The 23,012-nt window shown below is 39.8% G+C and overlaps 1 protein-coding gene across 1 annotated transcript in view; it reads left to right on the top strand.

Annotated features, from left to right (window-relative positions):
• The first annotated feature begins 315 nt into the window (after positions 1-315).
• Positions 316-23,012, top strand: part of SNTA1 (syntrophin alpha 1) — a 58,187-nt gene continuing 35,490 nt past the window's right edge. The window contains exons 1-2 of the mRNA XM_032218854.1: positions 316-737; positions 4,465-4,650. Of these exons, the coding sequence (XP_032074745.1) occupies positions 464-737; positions 4,465-4,650 (460 nt within the window). The 5' untranslated portion in view covers positions 316-463. The remainder of the gene's footprint in view (positions 738-4,464; positions 4,651-23,012) is intronic.

Here is a 23,012-nt window from a genome sequence, read left to right as displayed (position 1 = left end):
ATAATAATGATAATAATGTGGCATCCACTGTTTCCTGAGGTGAGACGTGACGGTAACGGCTGGCAATGGCAGCTGAAAACGACGGAGACCAAATGCGTGGACGGGGCTCTGACGATCTATGAGATGAGGGCGAGGCCCCTCGCTCTCGCTGCTCCTCTGCCAGGCCAGGGAACCAACCACGCTTCCCCCGCAAACGAGCCTGGGGTATTTCGCCAGACGGGCCGTCACGCACGGCTCCCGAGCGCCTCCCGTGCCGGCGAGTTCCCTCCCGGGGTAAGGAGAGGAGGGTCCGGGGGCGTCTCCCTGGGCGGGGAAGCGCTTTCGGGGACAGCTAGCTCACTCGGCGCTCGGCTGGCCGTCGGGTCGATTCGGTAGCTCTTCGCCGTACGCAACGTCCCGATCACAAGCAAGCGGGAGGAGGCGTTGAAGCGGCGAGGGCGGCTATCCGAGGAATGCGCTGAAGATGGCGGCCGGCCGGAGAGCGCCCAAGAGCGGCTTGCTGGAGCTGCGAGCGCCGGGCGAGCAGTGGCTGCGCGTCCTGGTGACTCTTTCCGAGGACTTCTTGAGCGTCGTCCCCAGCGCCAAGGGTTCCGAGGAGCCGCTGCAGCCACCGCCCAGCCCCGTGCAGCTCAACGGTGCCGAGGCGTGCGCCCTCGTCCCGGACTCGCTCACCAACATCAAGCGCACGGTGCGGATCGTCAAGCAGGACGTGGGGGGGCTCGGCATCAGCATCAAAGGTAAGCGGGAGGGCGAGACGGGTCGGCAAGGCTGTCCTTTCGCCTCCATTGCTGTCCCTAGCAACTTTTTTTTAAAATTTAAAACCACACTTTTGCTTTTCCTCCGCCGACCCCACTTGGGGCGACCCTGCTTTCAACCTGCCGCTTCTTGACACGCCAAATAGCTGTGGGCCAAGCTACAGTACTGGATTCCCTTCGTAGTACAGTACAGCTGTCCGCTTCGTCCCCCGGACTAGAGGTTGGCTATTTTGGGGCACCCAAAATCTAGCGCTGCCTTCCTGGAGCGGGACCGGCAATCTCTCCAGAGTTAAAAAGAGTTCTGCTATCTCCTTTTTATTAGCCGCTTTTGGCTTCATGCAGTTAAATGACCTTTGAAATCGGTTTCCTTCCTCCCGCCTTAAGAAAAAGAAACCAAAACTCCAGAGGATGGGGAAAAAGGAGGGGAGGAAAGTCCCAACCGAAGCTGACACGAAATTAAGGAATGTATTAATTGCAGTCGAGCTCATCCGCCCCTGAGGAACTGGAACTGTATTAAAGTTTGAAAGTCGCAACTTGGAAAGAACGCTGCATTCTTCTCTTAGCTCGATCTTAGACATCTGCAAAGTGTACGGTTTGCAGACTAAAAATCCAGTTTGAGAAACTCTGCAACAATCCCTTGGAAGAATAGATGATGTAGTCTCTCTCTCTCCCTCCCTCCCTCTCACTCTTCCTCTCCTCCTCCTGCCATGCCTCCTTCCCTCTCCTCTCTTCTACTGGATAAATAAAGCTACCTCATCTTAATGGGCTTTGTCTTGAGGTTCTTTTTAAAATTATAATTTATAGAATTATAATTCTTGGAATTTATGTAATTTTTTTCTACAGGATCTGATGTTTAGGTTTCATTTTTTAAAACGTAATGAATTTTAAGATGAAGGTTTTCAGACTGAATTTTCTGGCTCGATTTGTCTGAATACTATGGTAGCTTGTGGTTTAATATGCTGTGTGAATCCAGCATATCATATTTTATTCAATAAGCAAGAGCTGGGCATACCATAAATTAGCGCAATGCATGAACCAAGATTCTTCTTCAGTGCTGCACTGTGAAAGTCCAGGGCTGCTTGCTGTTTAGAGGTAGTCAGGTGTGGCCACCTACATTTCCCCAGATTCTGGATCCATAGGCTACAGTTGCTGTTGCTGTTACTACTGCCTCTTATGAATACGTAAATCCATAGTGCGTCTGTATATTGCTCCATTTGCAATGTTTGCCCTGACATCAAGTTCAAAGCTTAGTCCAGTGCTATGCAGGAGCTTCTTAAATATAGGAAGAACTTTTTAGGGTGGAACAGTATTAACAATGCAAATCCTACATATGCCTATACCAGTTAAGAATACACAGGACTACGTATTAAAACTCACAAGAACAGTTTATTTTGCACAACTAAGAAAAAATACAAATTGTCTAATTAATTACAGATGAAGTATGAGAACAAAGACATGTTAATAGAGATTTAAATTACAATTTTATATACACATGCCTAGAAATATATTCCTTTAAAATTACTATGACTGGCTTCTGGGTAACTACATATCTTTACATTGCTGAAAGGATGAAAGAGTATCTCAACAAAGCCCTGATATACTCTCTCTCTCCCTCCCTCCCTCCCTCCCTCTCTGCTAAAACCTCTGAAATTATCATATGTACCACATAGGTTGGGCCGTGCCAACTGAGAATTAAAGCAGTGATAGACCAATATATTTGCAGAGCAATCGGTTTAGAGAAGACTGGTCTCATGCTTTAGATACCACTTTTCAAAACCGTTGCTTGGAAGAGCATTTTGCCATCCTGGGAGAAGAGACGGTCACACTTCATTAATCTCTAGCATGGCTTTTGTGTTCTTATTTCTTGTGACTGCTCATGTGGTCTAGAAAGCAGAAGAGGGTAAAATCAGATATCCAATGAATGTTTCTTTCATTTGAATGGAAAGGGTCAGAAATACAAAAGGCAACACATTTCTCCATGAGACTTGCACAGATATAAATGACAGAGGGCCTTGTCTATGGGTAACAGGTAGTATAGTAGAATAACTGGGGAGAATCAGATCTTCTCAAACAATGCTTTATAAAGCATTCTGATGCCCTGTTATCTTTGACCTTCAAATTAAGAAGAGGGAGCACACCTTGTAGAGAAAGGGTTTTTTCATTTGCACGCAAGTGTCATGGGAATTGTAGAAAACAAAGTTATCACTACATCTATAAATAATACTTAGCTTGGTCGGTAAGTATGAATGGAAAGTGAAGGAGTCAGCCTTTTTCTGTGGTGTACATCTAGAGAATCTGGCTTCAGTCCATAAATACTTGCATTGCAATATATTTCCTACTCCTGAAGGTGCTATCAGGATTTGGGGGTGGGGGAGGATCTAATCTTACTTCTTCTTTGTGTAATCTTATTAGTGACATTCCAGGATTTAAAGATTGTGCAGATAGAATCAATTAATGAAAACAACTAATTTGGGCTTTCTAGTTAGAGGAATATTAATATGCAGACATATTCTCTTTATTATGCACATACTTTCAGGTAAGAGCTAAAAATAGTGCATTTACATAAAATTTCAGACGTGCTGTTATCTAATATTTTTAGATCAGTCTTGTCCTGTAAAATCCTGCTTGGGTTTAGAGCTGTACTTCTCTGTGAGAGAAAAATTTGTTTTTGCCTTTTCTAAAAAAAAAAAAACACCCAGGGGATTATTGGGTTTGTGTGGTTGTTTATCCACTGCAGAAGTCAAGATGGATAACTATATTTGGACTCATTGTTGATAATTGATTATGTGACATTACATTGTTTTTTCACTCCTAGCAACCACACAGAGTTTCTCCATGATGACCTATCCCTAACTTAGTCCTTCAGGTCATTGTCTCCCAACAATACACTTATCACCATTGTAACTGAGTCCATCTGTTTTGTTCCTCTTCTTCTCTTTCCTTCTACTTTTCCCAGCATTAGAGCTTTTTTCCAGAGAGCTGGATCTTAAGCTCATTATATTTAAGCTTAAAATGTATTTGTAAGATGTTTTTGTGTCTAATACCTATGGCACAAAACTTCAGTTTTAAACTCAGTATGTTGGGTTCTAGAAAGACATAGTTGAGTGCCAAAGTCCTGGAAGGAATGTAAATAAAGTGATGTAAATAAGGAGTCTTTTTTCAACAATGAAAAACAAATTAAAAAAATAAAACAAAAGCCAATGCAGATTTGTTTAATCCCACAGTATATACATGTGATATAGTACAAGATTAAGATCAATCAATCAAAATATAATAAAATATCTTGCAAAGTTTAAAATACAACATTTCTCAAGTAAATCAATGTAAAATCTTATCTATAGTACAGTATTGTATCTGGAATGTGGATAAGTATTTTATGCACTACTCAGCAGCACAACATTTATTTTGTATAATTACTTCATCAGAGAAAAATGTTGTTTTGCACTTATCTCTATTTTCACAGCTGGTTGTACAAAAACTCTCTTGTTTAGATATCTTTTTCCCCTGTAACAATTCCAGAAATCTAACCGAGTCTATCCTTATTACCACCATTGCAAAAAACAAAACAAAAACACAAAAAAGAAGGTACAAAAAAAATACCAGGGAAGGTTTGCATAACACAAAACTTTTGTTGTTCTCCTCCCCCACCCACCCCCATATCTTTGTACAATATCTTCTATAGTGGCTTTTATTTGGGTTTTACTTCCAGGTGGTCGGGAAAATAAAATGCCCATCCTGATATCCAAAATATTTAAAGGGCTGGCTGCAGACCAGACGGAAGCGCTGTTTGTAGGGGACGCCATCCTTTCCGTCAATGGTGGTGACTTGTCTGATGCCTCACATGATGAAGCAGTGCAAGCTCTGAAGAAGACTGGCAAGGAAGTGGTACTGGAAGGTAAGCAGACCATTCTAATGTGGTTGAAAGATGCTGAGTGATGCTCCCCTTCCATTTCTGGCATCATCATCATGCTCTGGTTACCAAGACCAACAAGTGGGAAATCCAACAGCATTTCCCACTTTGCATTATTTCTGTGCAGTATGGGTAGTCCTTGATTTATGGCCACAATTGAGGCCAACATTTCTGTTGTTAAGTGAGATCTTTGTTAAGTGAGTTTTGCCCCATTGTATGACGTTTCTTGCCACAATTGTTAAGTGAATCGCTACAGTTGATAAGTTAGTGACCTGGTTGTTAAGTGAAACTGGCTTCCCCATTGACTTTGCTTGTCAGAAAGTTGCAAAAGGGAATCATATGGCCTTGGGACACAGCAAAGTATGAACCAGTTACCAAGCATCCAAATTTTGATCAGGTGATCATAGGGCTGCTACAAAGGTATGAAAAGTGGTCATATTGTTTTTTTCAGTGGTGTTGTAACTTTGGTCATTAAATGAACTGTTCTAAGTCAAGGACCACCTCTATATGTATAAATTAACATCAGGCAGTGATTGTCCCCCCCCCCTCCATAGTTTTTATTCAGTTGGATACAAGAGAATGCTTTAGAAAACTTTTCAAAGAGAGGTGGGAGAATTTCACTGAAATTCTCACAATTAAAGGATGGTGTACACTTACTTAGTTGCAAGGTGATTGAGTCATAAAGACTTCCTTACCTGTACACTCCTCTCTCTTCAGCTTCCCTGCAGCTTATCTGGCTTCTGATATGTCACTTAAATCTCAAGGAATGTGGAGGAGAATGGTTTTTTTTTCCTTCAGTAATTATTGTAGTGCCACCTAAAATGGGAAGAAAATGTGACAATAATTATTTATCCCAATCCCTAAAATATCTATAAGTCATCCAGTCAGCTTTTCATACCAATTTGATAAGGTCAAATTGGTATGAACTTCATAAGGTCATTTGTGCTCAGTTCTAATGTTAATATTATTCCTAGCTTCCTGCAAATTTGAAGAAGCAAAGGTCCTCTGATCCTTTAATTATTGATAAAGGTGCATGAGGAATAGTAAAGCAAGATGATTACAGAGAACTCTGCAATTTAAAATATCACAGATATTCTGGTCAAATCCAAGCTATCCAATCCCAATCAAGCCAATCAAAACTGTAAGATCCTGTACTGCATTGTGACTGGCTGTCTGATTGTTGCTGTGTATTTTGCAGTTTATCTATCAATTCAGTTACAACCCGAATGCAGTTAGCAGTACCTAGAATAGTTGGTATAGGCAGTTATTAGCAACTTCAAGAATTAAAACTCTACCTTGTTTTGGATTTGAAGAATCTTTGGAAAAGATCTTCAGAATATTGTGAAGATAGGGGGACAGAGCTCAAATAGCCCCCACCTGAAGTGTCTTAAAGCAGATGCATCTTTTCACTGGCTCACACAAAGTCGATACAGCTAGAGCTCAATCTAGTAAAAGATGTATTGGATCTAAAGAGTTGCAGACTGATGCTAAATAAATGACCCTACACAACCCATGACACTTCCCCTCCCTCTTTTGAATGCAAAATGCTGTGTAACCCTAGACGGTTAAATCTTATCTCCCTTTGGATTTGTAAACTGGTTGTATTGACCTTTGAATATGGCAGCATAACTCACATGCTCATCAGTTCTAGAATAGCCTGCTGCAATGCACTCTACATGGATCTACCATTGGAAGCTAGCCACAATGGATAAGAATGCACTGGCCAGCCTTTTAGTGGGTGAGAGCCATTCAAGTGTTTAACACTGATTCTACAGAAATGCATGAACTTCCAGTAGGTAAAGTCAAGAGATAGGTTTTAACCTATGTTAAAGGTCCTTTGGGCTCAATACCTGCACATCTCCAGCATCTTTTCCTTCAAGCAGAACCATCTATCTGGTCCACCTATGTCATGTTGGGATGCTGAGAGTTCTTCTTTTCTCCATGCATGTAATTCAGATAGAATTACAACAGATAGAAGACAATGTTTTTCTACTGTTGTTTCTTCTCTGTGAAACAGCTTGCCCCACTCACGGGAATCTGGATGGCACCTCTCTTATAATGCTTAGAGAGGCAGTCAAGGCAATAATTCCTCATGAAACTTTCAATTTTTAAAATTGCCTTTGAATATTTGAGGTGGATCAGTTGATAATTTTATGAATTATACATATGTGTCATTGATTTTACCTGGTTATATTGTAAACCACCATGAGTGTTTGTGGAGTGTGGTAATAATTATAATGAAGTAGGTAAACAAACAAATATCACCCATCTGCTCTTTCCTATAAATGTATGCTTCTATCTCCTGTAATAGTTTAACTGCAGATGTGATCTGGGATCTCTCGTCCTCAATGGAAACAAAATATGCCAACTCAACATCTATGCAAGAGAAAGAATAACTATAGCTTTGCTCTTTATTCTTAAGTCAACTTGAACAGTAGCTTTTATTATATATGGAACACCAAATTTGGCTGAAGAGTCACCTGGCTGCAACAGAAACCTTTCTTTTTTTTCGCTGTAGTAATTAAGAACACATCCCATAGTTGCATTCTGTGACGGTGCACACTGTTCTAGTCTGGCACAGCTCATTGGCTTTCAGTCTTCACCCACAGTTGTTCACACTCAAAAGACTAGTAGTCAAAAATTCAGGGATAGAATTCTAATTTTATTACAGATAAAGTTACAGATAATTTTACTACAGATACTAGAAAAGCAATAATTAACAGAAAGCTAACAACTGCCAACTGTTAGCTTATATGTATGTATAAACTAATCCCAAAACTTTTGTTTTTTCCTACTTGTGAATCCTAAGAAGCTGAGAGCCTATTGTTTGTCAGCAGGAAGAAATTGACATCTCTGTACAGGTAGTTCTAATTTACTGATTGCCCTGTTTAGTGACCTTTCAAAGTTACAAAAACTGGGGGGAGAGGACTTTCCAGCCAACACTTCCGTTTTTTTTAACCTTTGCAGTGTTCTTCAGTCACATGACCACTATTACAGTCAATACCGTATGTGCCTGATCTGTGGTCTCCCCCCCCTTGCAGAGCAGAAAGATAGGAGAGGAAGGGATTATAAGAGAATAAGCAAGCATACCATGGGGAGTATACATTAAAAGCAATGTGCTGGTTCTGTCAGCCTCGAACCAGATTGATTGATTCTAGAAATTTGAAAATTACCAAAACACTACTTGATCAGAATATATGTGATTACTGGAAATATATTTTACAGAGACTTGAGTTGATTAACTCCTATTATTTGGGTGATGGGGTGGTAGGGGAACTATGGATTAGCTACTTCTGTCAAGCAGAAGGTTGTGCCTGCTGAAATTTATCTGTCATTTTAGGGGGTTGTAAGCTATTACAAATAATTATACTTATCTGGGGAGAACATCTAGTATTCTGAAATATTTAGGCCACTACTTCTCCTGTTTACCCAAATACCTGAATAATTGTAAATATACTGGACTTTTCATTTATATTTGTATGGAGTTGAGACTGAATCTACAAGTATCAACATTTCTTGTAGAATCGGACATGAACGGTATTATTTTCTCAGTGGAAATGGTGGAGTTTATAATTTCAACCCTTAGGAAAAATAGATGCTCCTCCTGAGATTGATGACAGTTTTCAATGCAATAACTTGTCAAATTACTCGATGTATCTCGAAATAAAAGGGCAGAAGTTGGTGACAAGTTTCTGAAGTCTGAATCTAGTATAGCATTTTTGATGTGAATCTTCTTACAAGGATCAACATCTTTACCATACCCCTAACTGAAAATCACAATATAGAAATGTCTGTTTATTGTATCTGGTTAAAGACAAATAGATTTGATTCTAAAACATCTGGATCTCTTTCATGTTTAAGAAACAGTTTGCAGTGCCATTTTGTGCAGCTTACTCTCTTGACTGAACTCTAATCCTTCTTTTGAAATCTTATTACTCACTTGCATCTTCTTTTTGTTTGGCTGATACAGTATAGATTTATTCAACTTATGTGTCCATATTGTCGTCTTTGAATAATGATGCAATGGTTCCTATTCTACAGGCAGAGATAGGATTTCAATAGCATAACATTCAACATTTCATCAGAGACGATAGAAGTCTGTTTATAATGTTAGAGAATGGTACTGTTTGCTTAGCAACTTTTGTTTTCTAATCTGTGCAGAATATACAGATGAACCTTTGTTTATAATTCTGTATTTCTTATAATACTCCACACTTTAAGGTGGTTAGTTTACTATTCCTATGGTTACCAGATTTGCAATTATATAATAGCTTCTTCTAGTTTAAAATAAATACTGATTCTCATTTTCTTGCAGAATACATCTGAATTTTTGTAGGAGAAAATTGGCATCCCATAATCTCTTGCTAAATTGGAGTGTGGAACTTGGCCATCCAAAGAAAAAGAGCTGGTGAAATAATGAGTTGAGGATTTAAAATCCTTGCTTGGCCATAAAGGTCATTGGTTATCAACCAGCATAATGTAATTTATTGTATAATGTTTTTGTGAAGGCATATAGCAAGTGGGACAATGTTGGCATCAGCTTTTCCCAACTTGCCACAATTCCTCAGTGCTGCCACTTGGAAGGAAGATTGCTTTAAACTACTTTGATCCTTTCAGACTATAGGTAAAACAACAATAAAGCAAATTTTGCTCATTTCATCACCATCAATAAACCTTTATCTTAATCTGTATTGTTACAGCATGGTGGAGAATCTGTGGCTTTTCAGCTACTTTGGACTGCATCTCTTTTTATCCCTAGACATTAACTATCATTGGAATTGCCATTCCCACTCCACGTGGGAAAGACAGATAAAGCATCTCTTTCTGTTACTTGAAATAATCAGGGACAGATCCTTATGAGTTTAGCTATCTTGGTTCTTGTGAGTGACCACTGATGGTTGTCCCTGAACTTGAATGAAATGTCAGAAATGCTCCTTAACTGAACAGAATCACTCTCAAATATATAAAATGTGACAAGCTGCAGAGTTCGACAGAGGATTCGAGAAAAATATTTTAAGGCAATTTTGCTATTTGAATTTAGAGTCAGGGAATAATAGAGAATCTGAACAACAACAAAAAATTGAGCTATTTAAAAAAAAATCACATTTATAGTAACATTTATAATCATGTCAGTTTTCAAGTATCACAATATATTGTATTTAAGTACATAACTGGATTTCAGATTATTTGGGAGAGGGAATTAAAACAATGACACTAACAAAGCAGTATGCAGGCTTAGATATTCTACTGAATTTTACAAGGAACTCAACGTACATTGAAGGAGGTGGATGGAAAACACACCTTAGGGAAAATACACCTTAGCTTTTGGCCCCTGGGTAAAACATGAGATTATCCAAGTTTCTAATTCACATTATATGATCAATCACTGATTGTATTAATTTGTTCTATGAAGTACTTGTAGAAAAATGCTGCAAGGAGATATCTCTGGCCTCATTTCTTGCAATGTGTGGCTTCCAATCAAATCTATCTTTGTAGTTGTGAAGAGTCAATATTCACTTGGTGGAATTTAATTAGGAATTAACTAAGTGCATGAACTTTGCCTACAAAAGTTTATATTCAGAAACAATCCAGTCACAAAAGTCTATGAGAGCATGGGAAATCTATCAGCCACCAAAAAAACTGTGGGCTGCTTCTACATTTTTAGCACTTCATTAAAAAAGTGAGAAAAGGAATTTTCTTTAAGCAAAACCAATTTCATATTCAGAACTGGAGTTGATTTAATCAATCCATTCTTATAGCCTTGACAAATTCTTTCTGTAAACTTCAGATCTCTTGTTGTCTCTTGGAGACATTATAAAAAATTAATAGAAATGGTTCTTTTATAACAGCACATTTTTTAAAAAAATGTCAGAGAGGAATTCTTGATCTCTGTGAAGGAAGTTGATCCTTCTGTGGCTTCAGTTAGAATTGATCTGCTGGAAAATATGATGAGATGGCTTGGAAAGTTTCAGAAACTTGAAACTTTGCTGGATCAGAGCAAGAGCTCACCAAGTCCAGCATCTACATATGCTCACACAAAAGAACTCAAGTCACAAAGGAAATACAGCAGCTGCTGTTTTAAAAAAAATAGTATGCTTATTCCCAATACTTTTTGAACACTAACTGGCAGTCAAGGAACAATAAAAAAAGGAGGGGAAATAATTGTACCTTACTAATTTTACTATTCATAAGCAGAACAAACTATCAAAAATGTAAGTCTGGGAATCTGTATTTTTAGATGGACCTTGCAAAGACCACAGAGATTCCAATTGTAAAGTAGATAAACCTGAGAACTTGTCTTTTCTGGTTTTGCTTTTTGCCCTGTACTTGGGTTGTATAACTCAACATAATCTTGCAGAAATATCTGCAGCTTCTGATGCTTACATCAAAATGACAAATGTCTGTACAATAGAAACAGAGTTTGCCATCATGATGCACAATGCTGCTTTCATCATATGTCCCCTTAACCATTCCATAGATGCCTCTGTGGGATTCTATCCAAGTTACTTTGTTTTACTTTGTTTTATTTCATTTATTTATTTTGATTTGGACTAGAGTTGCATGAATGCACACTTTTGGGATAAAACAACTTCTAGTACTCTTGCATTCAGCAGAAACTCAATGTGTACTTTGACTTTTGAGCAGGCAGAAGTAACCTGTTCTACTCTTGGATGAATTAAAGCTAAAGGGAAATACCTCTTAACAAAGTTGTATTGATAGTGAGAAATTATTACCACTGAATATATTATGAGCTGCTATGTGTAATTAAGGAAGTTTACAAAACACAGACCACTTTCACAGTTTAGCCATTCTTCTGATGGCAGATGATTGGCGTGCTGCTTTCGTTGGTATTATTATAGCCATTCTCCAAGGAGAGGCTTTTAAACACATGATTGCAACCTGGTGGTCTAATTTGTAAAACTTCCATACACTTAAAACAATCTTAGTTGATTTAAGGTTCACTTGATTGGTTAAATGTGCCACTCATTTCAGTAGTATATTAAAATAGCACATAGCCCAGTATGCATGTGTACTATATAAGCATATGAATGTTTGCCTACTAGATGACAAGGGAGTAAAATTGCATCTGGCCAACCTTGTCTAGAGGTTAACCTTGGAAGCTAAGAAGAATTGGGTCTAGTTACTATCAGGATGAGGTAACACTAAGGATTATTAGAGTTGTGGAACAGGCTGAGAAATTTAAAACATCCTGGGAGAAACCAATGGCAACTGATATGTCTATCTATATCTGTAAGGTAAAAGGTAAATGTTTCCCTCACACATATATGCTAGTCATTCCCGACTATAGCAGGAGGTGCTCATCTCTGTTTCAAAGCCGAAGAGCCAACGCTGTCCAAAAATGTCTCCATGGTCATGTGGCCGGCATGATTAAATGCCGAAGGCACACCAAATGCTGTTACCTTCCCACCAGAGATGTTCCTATTTTTTCTACTTGTATTTTTACATGCTTTTGAACTGCTAGGTTGGCAGAAGATCTCTCTGTCTCTCTTTCTCTTTCTCAACAAAGCTATATGGTAATGTCCATAGAGTCATTGCAAATCAAATTTGGCTCAGCATCATATTTGTTAAAGGAGGTAAACAAAATTAGGTAATTTATTTTTCCTCTTTGTTTGAAAAAGTTTTACAGCAGATATTCATCTTGAATAAAATTTTCAGGAAAGTAATCTGAGAAACAGAGGCAAATAATAGCCCAGATGTCCCTGTCAAGTTAGGTCACCTCAGTTCAGATTTCACAATTTAAGATACAAATTGCTATTTCAGTTTCTGAGCATACAAGAGACAGACTATGGATTAATATGTCTCCCTAATTTCATTTCCCTACACATCGCTTCGTTATGTTCATAAATGTATTCCCATCTTCATAGCAGAGCAACGTCCAGAGCTTAAGTAGCTTAAGTAGTTAAGATATTATAGATGTTACTGTATAATATTTAATAGTTATTGCTGTACATGCCCCAAATTCCTGGCAACGGGAACATTCTGAATTATTCCAGTCTGTAGAACCAATTTAACTAGCATCACTGTCAGATTTACACCAGACACAGCAGCAAATGTTGTCTTTCCAGGAACTCAATCCTGGCTTTCTTTCTCCAACTTTGAGAATTGTGCATATCTCTTCCTTTTTAAGTAATTACTTTGGCCAAAGACTTAATACTGCTTGCCTTGTCAGTGCCAGGTCTTATATCACCATGTCTCATTATTATTATAATGGTTGGTTACATATTCAGCCAAATGTTTACACTGGGTTTGGCATTTTTATTTAACTATTGAGGCCCTCCCAAGGACTTACGATGTGCAGATACTTAATAATATTAAAGGTATTGTTGCAGAATGTAAAGTGTTCAAATAAAATAGCCTTTTACAATTGACTAATGGTGATTTTGTCAATGTCAGTGGCATTCACATAGTACTTCAAATATTTTGGGGTTACACCCAAGGCACCTATAACTGTTGGTACTATCTTTGCTTTATTTTGTCACAGCCATTCTGCTTCTATTTGCAGGTCTTTATATTTTGTGATTTTTTTCAGTTCTTTCTCTTTTTCTGTCCTCAGCTATTGCAATATTAACTATCCAGACATTTTTGTCTTTCTCATCAATAATTGTTAAGTTTGGGGTGTTATGTGACAGGTACTTGTGTGTTTGAATTCTGAAGTCCCAGAACATTTTAGCTTCTTCATTTTCCATTACTTTGTCTACTTCTTGCTTACAGATTTCCAATGCACCATTTTTGCTACTACCATTATTATTATGTTATTTAGGAAAAAAAATTAGTACAAAATACTAGCTTCAACTATACTCTTTTATTTCCAGGAATGCTTCTTGGGCTGCTTTATGCAAGCCAACTTTTATCTTCAGATGGCTACTCTCCAGTGCTGAAAAATGTTGAAATCATTTCAGCTTTATCTTTAGGCCAGAAACACACTTAAAAAAAAAGTTTTTGGACTCCAATCCTTTTTTTTCCTACTAAGAAATAAACAAAGTGTTGTATTCAGCAATCAGCTTGAAGAAACCACGATCCCAGGACTGAACAGAGAGAAGGGTTGTTTTCCCTTTTGGGTTATGAAAGTGAACATGACCAAGAGGGCAGAGCTTGTATATTCTGCACAATGATATCGGGAAAGAAAAAAAGTGGGGAGGGGAGAAGGCTAGGAGAAGTTCTAATTAAGAGACGTGGTTGAATCCAGCTAAAATTGGATTGGATTAAGCAGAGTCTCAAAAAGGGAGTCTTCAAGCCAACTAGGGCAGGGATGGTTAACCTTTTTGTTGTTGCGTGCAGAAAGCACATATGCGTGTGCAATAGCATGCACGTGTGTGCCCACACCCATAATGCAATGCACACATGGCATCCGCATGGTGCACCCCACTCCCTGTGCATGCACATGTGACCTCCACACATGAGAGCCCAACACACACACCCATGCACCATGTTTTGGACCTAGCAGGCCTCCCTGAAGCCCTCTGAGATCAGAAACAGGGCACGGGGGGAATGCTGCACCCTCTGCGCTGTGTACGTGACCCCCACGCATATGCACACATGTCTCCCTCATGCGCCTTACCCCCTCACTCATGTGTGGCAGAGACCTAAAAATCAGCTGGCCAGCAGGAGGCGTGCAGGCATGCACGATGGCGCTGAGCTTGGGCAATGACTCATGTCCCCACAGAGAGGGGTCCATGTGCCACCTGTGGCACGCAAGCCATAGGTTCGCTATCCCGGAACTAGGGAGAGGGAAAAATCGACAAAAGACACAGTAGAGTTAATGTACCTGTAAGAAGCTAGAGTGTGCCAGGAAACAGAACCTTTTTGAAGATTTATGAGAAACCAAGACGGAGCTTTGTGAATATTCCCATATTTACTTGAGGAATGATCAAGGCATCCCTCATTTTGTGAGCATTCCCCTCAAAAGATTTGAAAAATTCTATATCAATTTCCTGCTTAAAAGAGGAAGCTGCTACAAGAGGTGAGCCACTGCAGGAAGAAGTTCTCCCAACAGATCTCCCTTAAATCTGTTGGCTCCACGTAGTTAGCATCTCTCTCACTGTAAGGTAAGCAGGCTGGGACTGTCGAGAATTAAATTTTGCAAGCTCAGTAGCATCACAAATTGCTTACTGCTGACCTAGAGGAATCTTTTAAATCAAATGGGATTCATCTGTTTGCTTAAAGATCTAAATTAGATCTTGCCAGTTAGTGTTCACTCAGGCTTCGTGACAGCTATCTTTTAATTACTTGGATAATTAAAGCTGACATTTTTCCTTTTTCTGGCAATTCTCACAGTGTAAACAAAAAGGATCTTTGCATTTTCTGTTCTTTTGAGTGGCAAATTTAAAAAGACACATATAATTGCTGTTGTTTTTTTTCAGTCCAAGCATAGCACTGAGTATGTTTCTCTGTTTAATTTGTGATGGATCTCAAGGGAATTGCAGATTATGCTGGATTCCAAAATTAAGATGAAATAGAATAATATTTGGATCTGATCTGATTTGTTCTGATCTGATCCAGTGCTCTTACATAGTCCAGATTTTTGTTTTTACAGTAGCAGCCATCTGTGGGAGTTTCACAAGCCATAGCTCCCTCCATCTCAAGTTCCCATGGAGTTTGACTGACATTCTTTATATTCTTTCCAACTTTCCACTTTCCCTTTTTGACATCTCATGACTATGCTATATGTTGAGCATGGTCACATTGTGAGATATATACATATACATACATACATACATACATACATACATACACACACACATACACACGCACACGCACACGCACACACACATATGCAATGAATATGCAGTTTTATTTTCAGTTATATTTCCTATCATGGAGATGTTTTGTATGCTCTCCTTAACACCGAGTTGCTCTTTTTTCTAAAGATTTGCATAGCTCTACTTCTACATTTATTGGAATATCTTTTGAGTTCTTTTAAAATTACGGTTACAACCCATCTAATATTATATACCTGTGTTGCCGAACCTATGGTATGTGTGCCAGAGGTGCCGTTGCCAGCTGCTCTCTTTGTTTCCAGCCCAATGGTCTTTGCGCATGCTGGAGCAGGTGGCTGGTGCATGCATGCGCACCACCACCTTGTCTTCAGGTTTCCGGCACGCCAGTGTGTGCATGGGCATCACACACGTTCTGGTTTGGGCACTCCGTGCCAAAAAGATTCACCATCACTATTATATAGTAACTTGAACATGATTCTGCATATGTGTTTCAGAATCTGTTTCATTTAAGCAAAGTTGCAGAAATAATATTATTAAATTTAGTTCTGTAGGGTGTCTGCTGTAGGTAGAATCTCAGGAAATTTTCTTCTAGCCTGTTTTTTTTATTTTTTAAAAAAAGATTCTTACAAGCTTCCACTCATGGGTAAAACTACAGTAGCAAAATCTTTGGGTCATGTTATTTGGCACTAATCTAGAGTCATGTCAAGGCGTGTGACTATGATTGCTGGCAACAGATGGTGCCAGTGACTGTGATTGCCTTCCATCTATTGATATTCCCAGTCCCAAGATCTGTTGGGTGGAAACTGGTTTCAGGTTCCATTTGAAAATAATTAGAGTACAGTTTCTTCTTCTAAAAAAAGAATTGAGGCAGATGCAGCTCTAGAATTTAGATTCTCTCCTAGAATTGGCTGAAGAAGGTTATGACCTGGCTAAGTTAAAAGGATCTGAACGTAAAGAATAAATTAGACCACCTCATTCAGTTTATCATGCTTTGTGCTTTTCAGATGTCTTGTTTTTACTTATTTATTAAGTTGACATTTGTGGGAATGATTCGGTTGGCCTGCTCACAGTTAACTTCAGAACAACTTTTTCTGAGTGTAATGGGGTTTATTCCGGACAAGGCAGACAGGATTGCATCCTAGAATGGACGGGGCTGCCTGCCTTAGAATTCTTCCTCATTTAAATGACCTCAAAGCAGTTTCAACAGGATATTTTGATGTTCATGATTTCATTTGCTCATGAACCATTTGTTTTCTCCACGTTTTGTGATAATGTTTTATCATATGAATTCTGAAGTAGACAGATGAAGTAGCCTAGTATATTCATACATCAAGGACTATCTATAACGTGTTGCCGTCTGCACAAATTGTATAAATGTATAATTAGTAACCAAAGCCAGACACGTTTAAGGTCTCTTGCGTTTCCAATATCCATAAGATTTTAGCAATGCAATCTTATAGAGCATTATAATGTTTTTGTTCCTGTACAGATTATTCTTCTGTCTCTCTGTTTTTTGTTTCCTTTTGATTCTTTTAAAATGATTTGTTATCTTGTTCATTTTAATTTTTGAAAAGCTATCAAAGCCCTTCACTGTTTTGCATAGGTTGAAAAGGTTATATTGATGTTCCTTAGAAAATCCTTGGGTGTAGTTTTCAAGGAGCGTTTGAAATGCAAAATGAGAAAGGTTAGGAAAAGATAATTTCTCATTCTAGCCCACCTGCTCATTAAAATGCTTCTCTTTTCAACTGATTTATATTTATGAAGCAACTGTTTTCAGTTGATGATTGATAGTGAACAGATACAGATTAATGTTTTGGTGTTTAAGAGTGAAATTTCCCTTGCATAGTAACAAGTTACTACCAATTCATTGTGCCATTTGCACATACTGCCCAAAATTAGTATTGCACTGAACGAAGGAGACTTCGTCTTCTTAAAAAGCTGAAGGTAGTGAAGAAAAGCTTCCCTTCCATGGAGTTTACATTCATTCTTTATATTACAGTTGCCACTGGTCTAAGGAAAGGGTCCCCAACCTTTTGGACCTCAGGGACCACTAAATTCATAATGTTAAATCCCGCGGACCACTAATATGATCTGCCTAATGACCGGCTGGGTGGGTGTGGCTAGGTGGTCATATTACTGGGTGGACATGGCCAATTCAATGTCACTCACATTGAGGGGCACATCACCAGCCTCTACTTGCCCCTCCCAGCCATTCCTCCCCTGCCCACCTCAGCTCCTTAGGGCTGCAACAGGAAGCAGTTGTTGCAGCTAAGCAGCCACCATGAGAAAGAGTTGGCAAAATAGCTGGATCAGTTCAAATTGGACCTGACCGAGAAGGAGGGTCAGCAGAAGCACCTCACTGAGGACAACAAGCATAGGCTTTTAAAGCAGAGGGAAGACTTGTGGGAGTGCAAGGCTAGGTACTGGTGCCTGGAGGCTCAGCGGGCTGAGATGGCCAGCAAGTTCCATACCATGATGCAGTCCCACTGAAACAAGACCCTCTGGTTCTTTGCCACCAGAGGCACTTCCCCCAAGCCTTCACCCAAAGCACCACACCAGGAGGCTGAAGCAAACCCCAAGCCGAGATGGTGCAGTGGTTAGGGTGCAGTACTGCAGACCACTTCAGCCGACTGCTATCTGCAGTTCAGCGGTTCAAATCTCACCGGCTCAAGGTTCACTCAGCCTTCCATCCTTCCGAGGTGGGTGAAATGAGGACCCAGACTGTGGGGGTGATATGCTGACTCTGTAAACCGCTTAGAGAGGGCTGAAAGCCCTATGAAGCGGTATATAAGTCTAACTGCTATTGCTATTGCTATAAGGCGGAATTCCCCCCCACCCGACCCCTACAAAAAATCCCCGAAGGGGAAGACTCTCTGCAGCAACACAAATGTTTGTTGCAAGTATCCAGCTCAGGGGCCATAGTTTGAGTACCCCTAATTTAGTACCATATAAAAAATACAAATAATTTTTCTGCAGACCACCAAAATTTTCTCCACCACTTGGTGACCACCACTTGGTCTAAGGGGTGTGACAGTGGTAGTCAACAAACAACCATTTGATGGCAAATAAACTGTTTGGGTTGTACCATTAGAGTTTGCTAGGATGCTCTCTGTCATTCCAGGTTTTTTCCAAGATAGTGGCTTTGTGAGAACATCTATGAGTTCCTGAAACTCCAAATACATTCACTAGATTAAACATTTCACCTATCAAGATTTGGATCTGTTACAAAGTTCATGTGTTTATTTATGTATTAAATTTTATGCTGCCCATTTCCACTGTAAGGGGATTCCAGTTGGCCTACAGATTATAAAAAGTTAAATAGAAAAGTAATTAAAATATTTAAACTGCTAATTAAAATTTTGAATAGAATAGAATAGGAGAAGAGAAGAAGAGAGAAGAGAAGAGAGTTCTTTATTGACCAAGTGTGATTGGACACACAAGGAATTTGTCTTCAGTGCATAGGTTCTCAGTGCACATCAAAGTTATACAAATAACAGGATTAAGAAACAGATGATGGGGCTGAGGCCTTCTTACCCTATCAACCACCTTCAGCAATAAGTGCCACTGTCAGGGCTCCAAGCCAACCGTCAAAGCCAAGTTTTAATACCCTTCCAGAATGCTGAGAGGGTGAGAGCAGTTCTCATCTCCAGTGGTAGAGTGTTCCATAGGGACGAGGCCACAGCAGAAAAGGCTCTTCTCCTTGACCCTGCCTGCAAGAATTCCTTAGCAGGCCTCTTCTGCCGGCAGAAGAGGGCCAGGCTAATCCCACTGAGGTGAGATGGTTCCTCAGATACATATTCATAAAAAAAACATTCTGTGCTGCGATTTATAACTCCATGTTACTCTGATACTTTGCTTAAAGCAGGCTTCTATCCAACTGCATATTTTTTCAATTATCTCAAAACTTTTCCAGATGCATCAGAGACCTCAGCATGCCCAGAATGAAATTTACCAAGAAAGAGGGTGCTGAATCAGCCTTCCCTGCGATGTTAATTATGTCAGCCGCACACCATGTTGGCTAACCTCTAAAATGTATATCTTTGTCTGTCATAAATGTTACCCATTATTACCTATTCAATCCCTCGCATCAGTTACTCACAAGCCCACATACCCCATTAGATCCTGTCATCACACTGATGCAGCCGTACTCCTTATTATGATGAAACTAAAAGGAAGCAGCCAGGCTGATAACCACAGACTGAGATAAATCATGAAGAAAAGGCCTTCAGCGGTGGTGTTTGAGTTTCAGGGTAACCCTGCAATTAATTCAGAGCAATGTTAGGATGGGAATATCAGATTTCTGGCTCTAGTTTTCTATAGACCATTGTCTGTCATTTCTTTCCCTTTCTGGAGAAGCCTTTTGTGAAGTCTTCTGCACAGCATTTGTTCCTTCCTTCCTTCCTTCCTTCCTTCCTTCCTTCCTTCCTTCCTTCCTTCCTTCCTTCCTTCCTTCCTGCTGGCCTGCCTGCCTGCCTGCCTTCCTTCCTTCCTTCCTTCCTTCCTTCCTTCCTTCCTTCCTTCCTTCCTTCCTTCCTTCCTTCCTTCTTCTTGATTGTTTCATGTAGGATTTTTTTTAATATAGTGCTACTGGCATGAATAAGAACTCTGACATTGAGAGAAGCTGTTGTGATTATAGGATATCACATAACGAAACAATATTTTAAAAAATGAAAAGCACTGCAGGCTCCTTCATTTTGGTTTTCTTGGCTGCGTAACTGAATCTGATTTATATTCCAGCTATTTGAAGGAATTTCTAGAAACTGCTGCAGGGAGTCCAGTTTAAATGAAACCATGTGTAGCCTGCTAATAAAATGCCGGCAGCTATAATCCACAAACTGGTTCTTGATGTTTTATGATCTTAAGCTGAAGTTTAGTAAGGATACATTCAGATGGAGTGATTGTTCAAATTGATAGCTAAAAAGGGTATTTTTCAGCAAACTCTAAAAATGCTAGAAAATACGTTTTTCATGAATGTTCAGTTACAATCTAGAATGACCATTATTTACTTATGTAGTCAATCTGTATGGATGTGCAACTCGTCACAGTGACTTTAAGCAGGCTATACAATCTTTAAAGGTAAATATAGGCAACACTCTATGCAACACTAGATCCTTGACATGTACATCCAAATGGCCACTAACAGCAATATCTATAACCACAAAAGCTACAATATTTCATGGATAGAAACTACACCCATGGCTGGGAACACAACCAAGACTTTATGAAAAGCTGTCATGGTCAGCATAAGTTGAATCTCATGGACTGTGGTTTTCCAAGAAGTTGGCACTACAACAGTGGTGGGTTTAAAAAAAATTTAGAACCTCTTCTGTAGGTGTGGCCTGCTTTGTGGGAGTAGCTTGCTGGCCATGTGACCGGGTGGGAGAGTAGCTTGTCAGCCATGTGACTGAGTGGCAGTGGCTTGGCAGTCATGTGACTGGGTGGGCATGGCCAACTTGTAAAATGTGGTGAAACTTACTTAACAACGCTCTTGCTTAGCAACCAAAATATTGGCTCAGAAACTGGCATTTGAAGCATGCAATTCTTAAAGCTATCAAGTTACAAGACCCTTGCATCCTTAACCCTTCAGAAAAAAGAACCCCGGGGGTGTTCAAACTTGACAGCTTTAAGACTTGTGGACTTCAACTCCCAGAATTCCTCTTCCAGTCACGTTGGCTCAGAAACTCTGTCATTGAAGTGTGCAAGTCTTAAAGCTGTCAAGTTACAAGACCCTTGCACCCCTACCCTTTAGGAAAAAAAACCCCAGGGATGTTCAAACTTGACAGCTTTAAGACTTTAAGGTCTAGATAGGACTCTTAGAGTGGGTGGGGCGGGTGGGGCAAGCGTGGTGCAGACGGGCGGGGGGAGGGAGCTGGAACCAGTTCTAAATGGCACTGTAGATTTGTGGAACCTCTTCTATAGAAGAGGTTAGAACTGGCAGGAACCCACCCCTGCACTACAACCAAGGTGGTCTGCTTTCTGTGTACCACTAGTTGATACTCTTTGATCGATCGGACTTCTAGCGTCCCACTACTGTTGGATCTCATATGCCTGGTAGAAACAATTGGAGAGAGGTGGTCCACAGATTAAAAAAATAGCGATGAAAGACAAGATTAAGCAAAAATACCCTCCTTCACTGTTTTTTTCATGTTTTTTTTCATTTGTACGTGTGCAAATATGAGCACTCATATACGTCACAGTTCTCTTGTATTTTATGCTGGTTACTTGTTATGGAAACGACGTCACAAGACCTTCACAGCCTCTGGTTGTAGAAGGGCAGAAATAGAATATAAGCCTCACGCTGCTTGACATACCTTGCATTCAAAGGAAACTTCTTTTTGACATCAGTGAAAATCTCTACCAATATATCCATTTGGGATTTGCAAGGACTATTTTTGTCAAGACTCTTTAATGTCTCCATTACTTGTTGCACCCAAGTTTCTTGGCCATGTCTGTAAATGCAATTTACCTAGCAAAAAAGTTTGCTGGATTTTAGATAGTATCTCAGACCAAGGTGAACATAAAATGTAGTTCACGATTTATTAATCAGTTATTGATCCAACTATTTCAGGGCTGTCAAACTCCCTGCCTGTGGGCTGGATGCGTCACATGCTGGTCACACTCACACCTGGTTTAGCGAAGGGGAAAACGTTGTGATACATCATGTGATGCCACTATGATGTGAGTTTGACACTCCTGATCTATTTCACCTGCCTAACACACACACACAAACACACACACATGGCAAGGTATAATACATATACATCAGTAGATGGTTTGTACTGGTTTTATTACTGGTTTGCTTATGTGTGCACTCTTGCGCATGTGCAACACTTTTGCACACACACAGAAGCGTCCAGGCAGGTGGGCGGAGCCTCCTACCATCAGCACTACCAGTTCAATTGCTCCCAGTTCAGCCAAACCGGGCTGAACTGGGAGCAACTCACCTCTGATATACGTACATATATATCAGGGATGGGTTGCTGCTGGTTCTCTGCATGCGTGTGTGCAGTTGACTGTAAATTGTTCTGTGCATGTGCAGAACATGAAAATATTACTAAAAAACATGCCGGCAATGGCAGTGGTGACCAGGGAACTGGTTCGGGCCAGCCTGAGTCGCTTCCTTTTCTGCGACCAATGCCAAAATAACCACTACTAGTTTGACTGAACTGCTGCAAACTGGTAGCAACCCACCATGTGGGTGGGTTGTGTGTGTGTGTGTGTGCGCGTGCGCCTGTCTGTCTGTCTGTTTGTTTGTTTGTTTGTATATTCTCCCCTTGGCTAGGTATACTACTATTTAGCCCTAAAACAGAATGGAAATAATTAATGAAGTTTTGTGCATCCTACCTCAGCACCAATCCTATTGTCTACTTGTCTTAATTGAATGCTCTGAAACATTCCCTCCTACTATTCAAGTTTCTTTCTGGTATTTCTGGAAGCTGTTATCTCAAAATCAGTAGTAAACAGTTTAAAATAGCACCTGTTACTCAGCTCTTTGAAACTATTCCAATTTTAATTTCCTATATTAAATGCACTTAATATATAATTTTTACTTTCCTTAATCAATTGTTGGGTCTAATTATTACGGTAATGGATAATGTTGCATTTAGA

The sequence above is a fragment of the Thamnophis elegans genome, chromosome 5 (genome assembly GCF_009769535.1).
Source record: "Thamnophis elegans isolate rThaEle1 chromosome 5, rThaEle1.pri, whole genome shotgun sequence".
Classification (NCBI taxonomy): Eukaryota; Metazoa; Chordata; class Lepidosauria; order Squamata; family Colubridae; genus Thamnophis; species Thamnophis elegans.
This window is presented reverse-complemented; position numbering and strand designations above follow the sequence as displayed.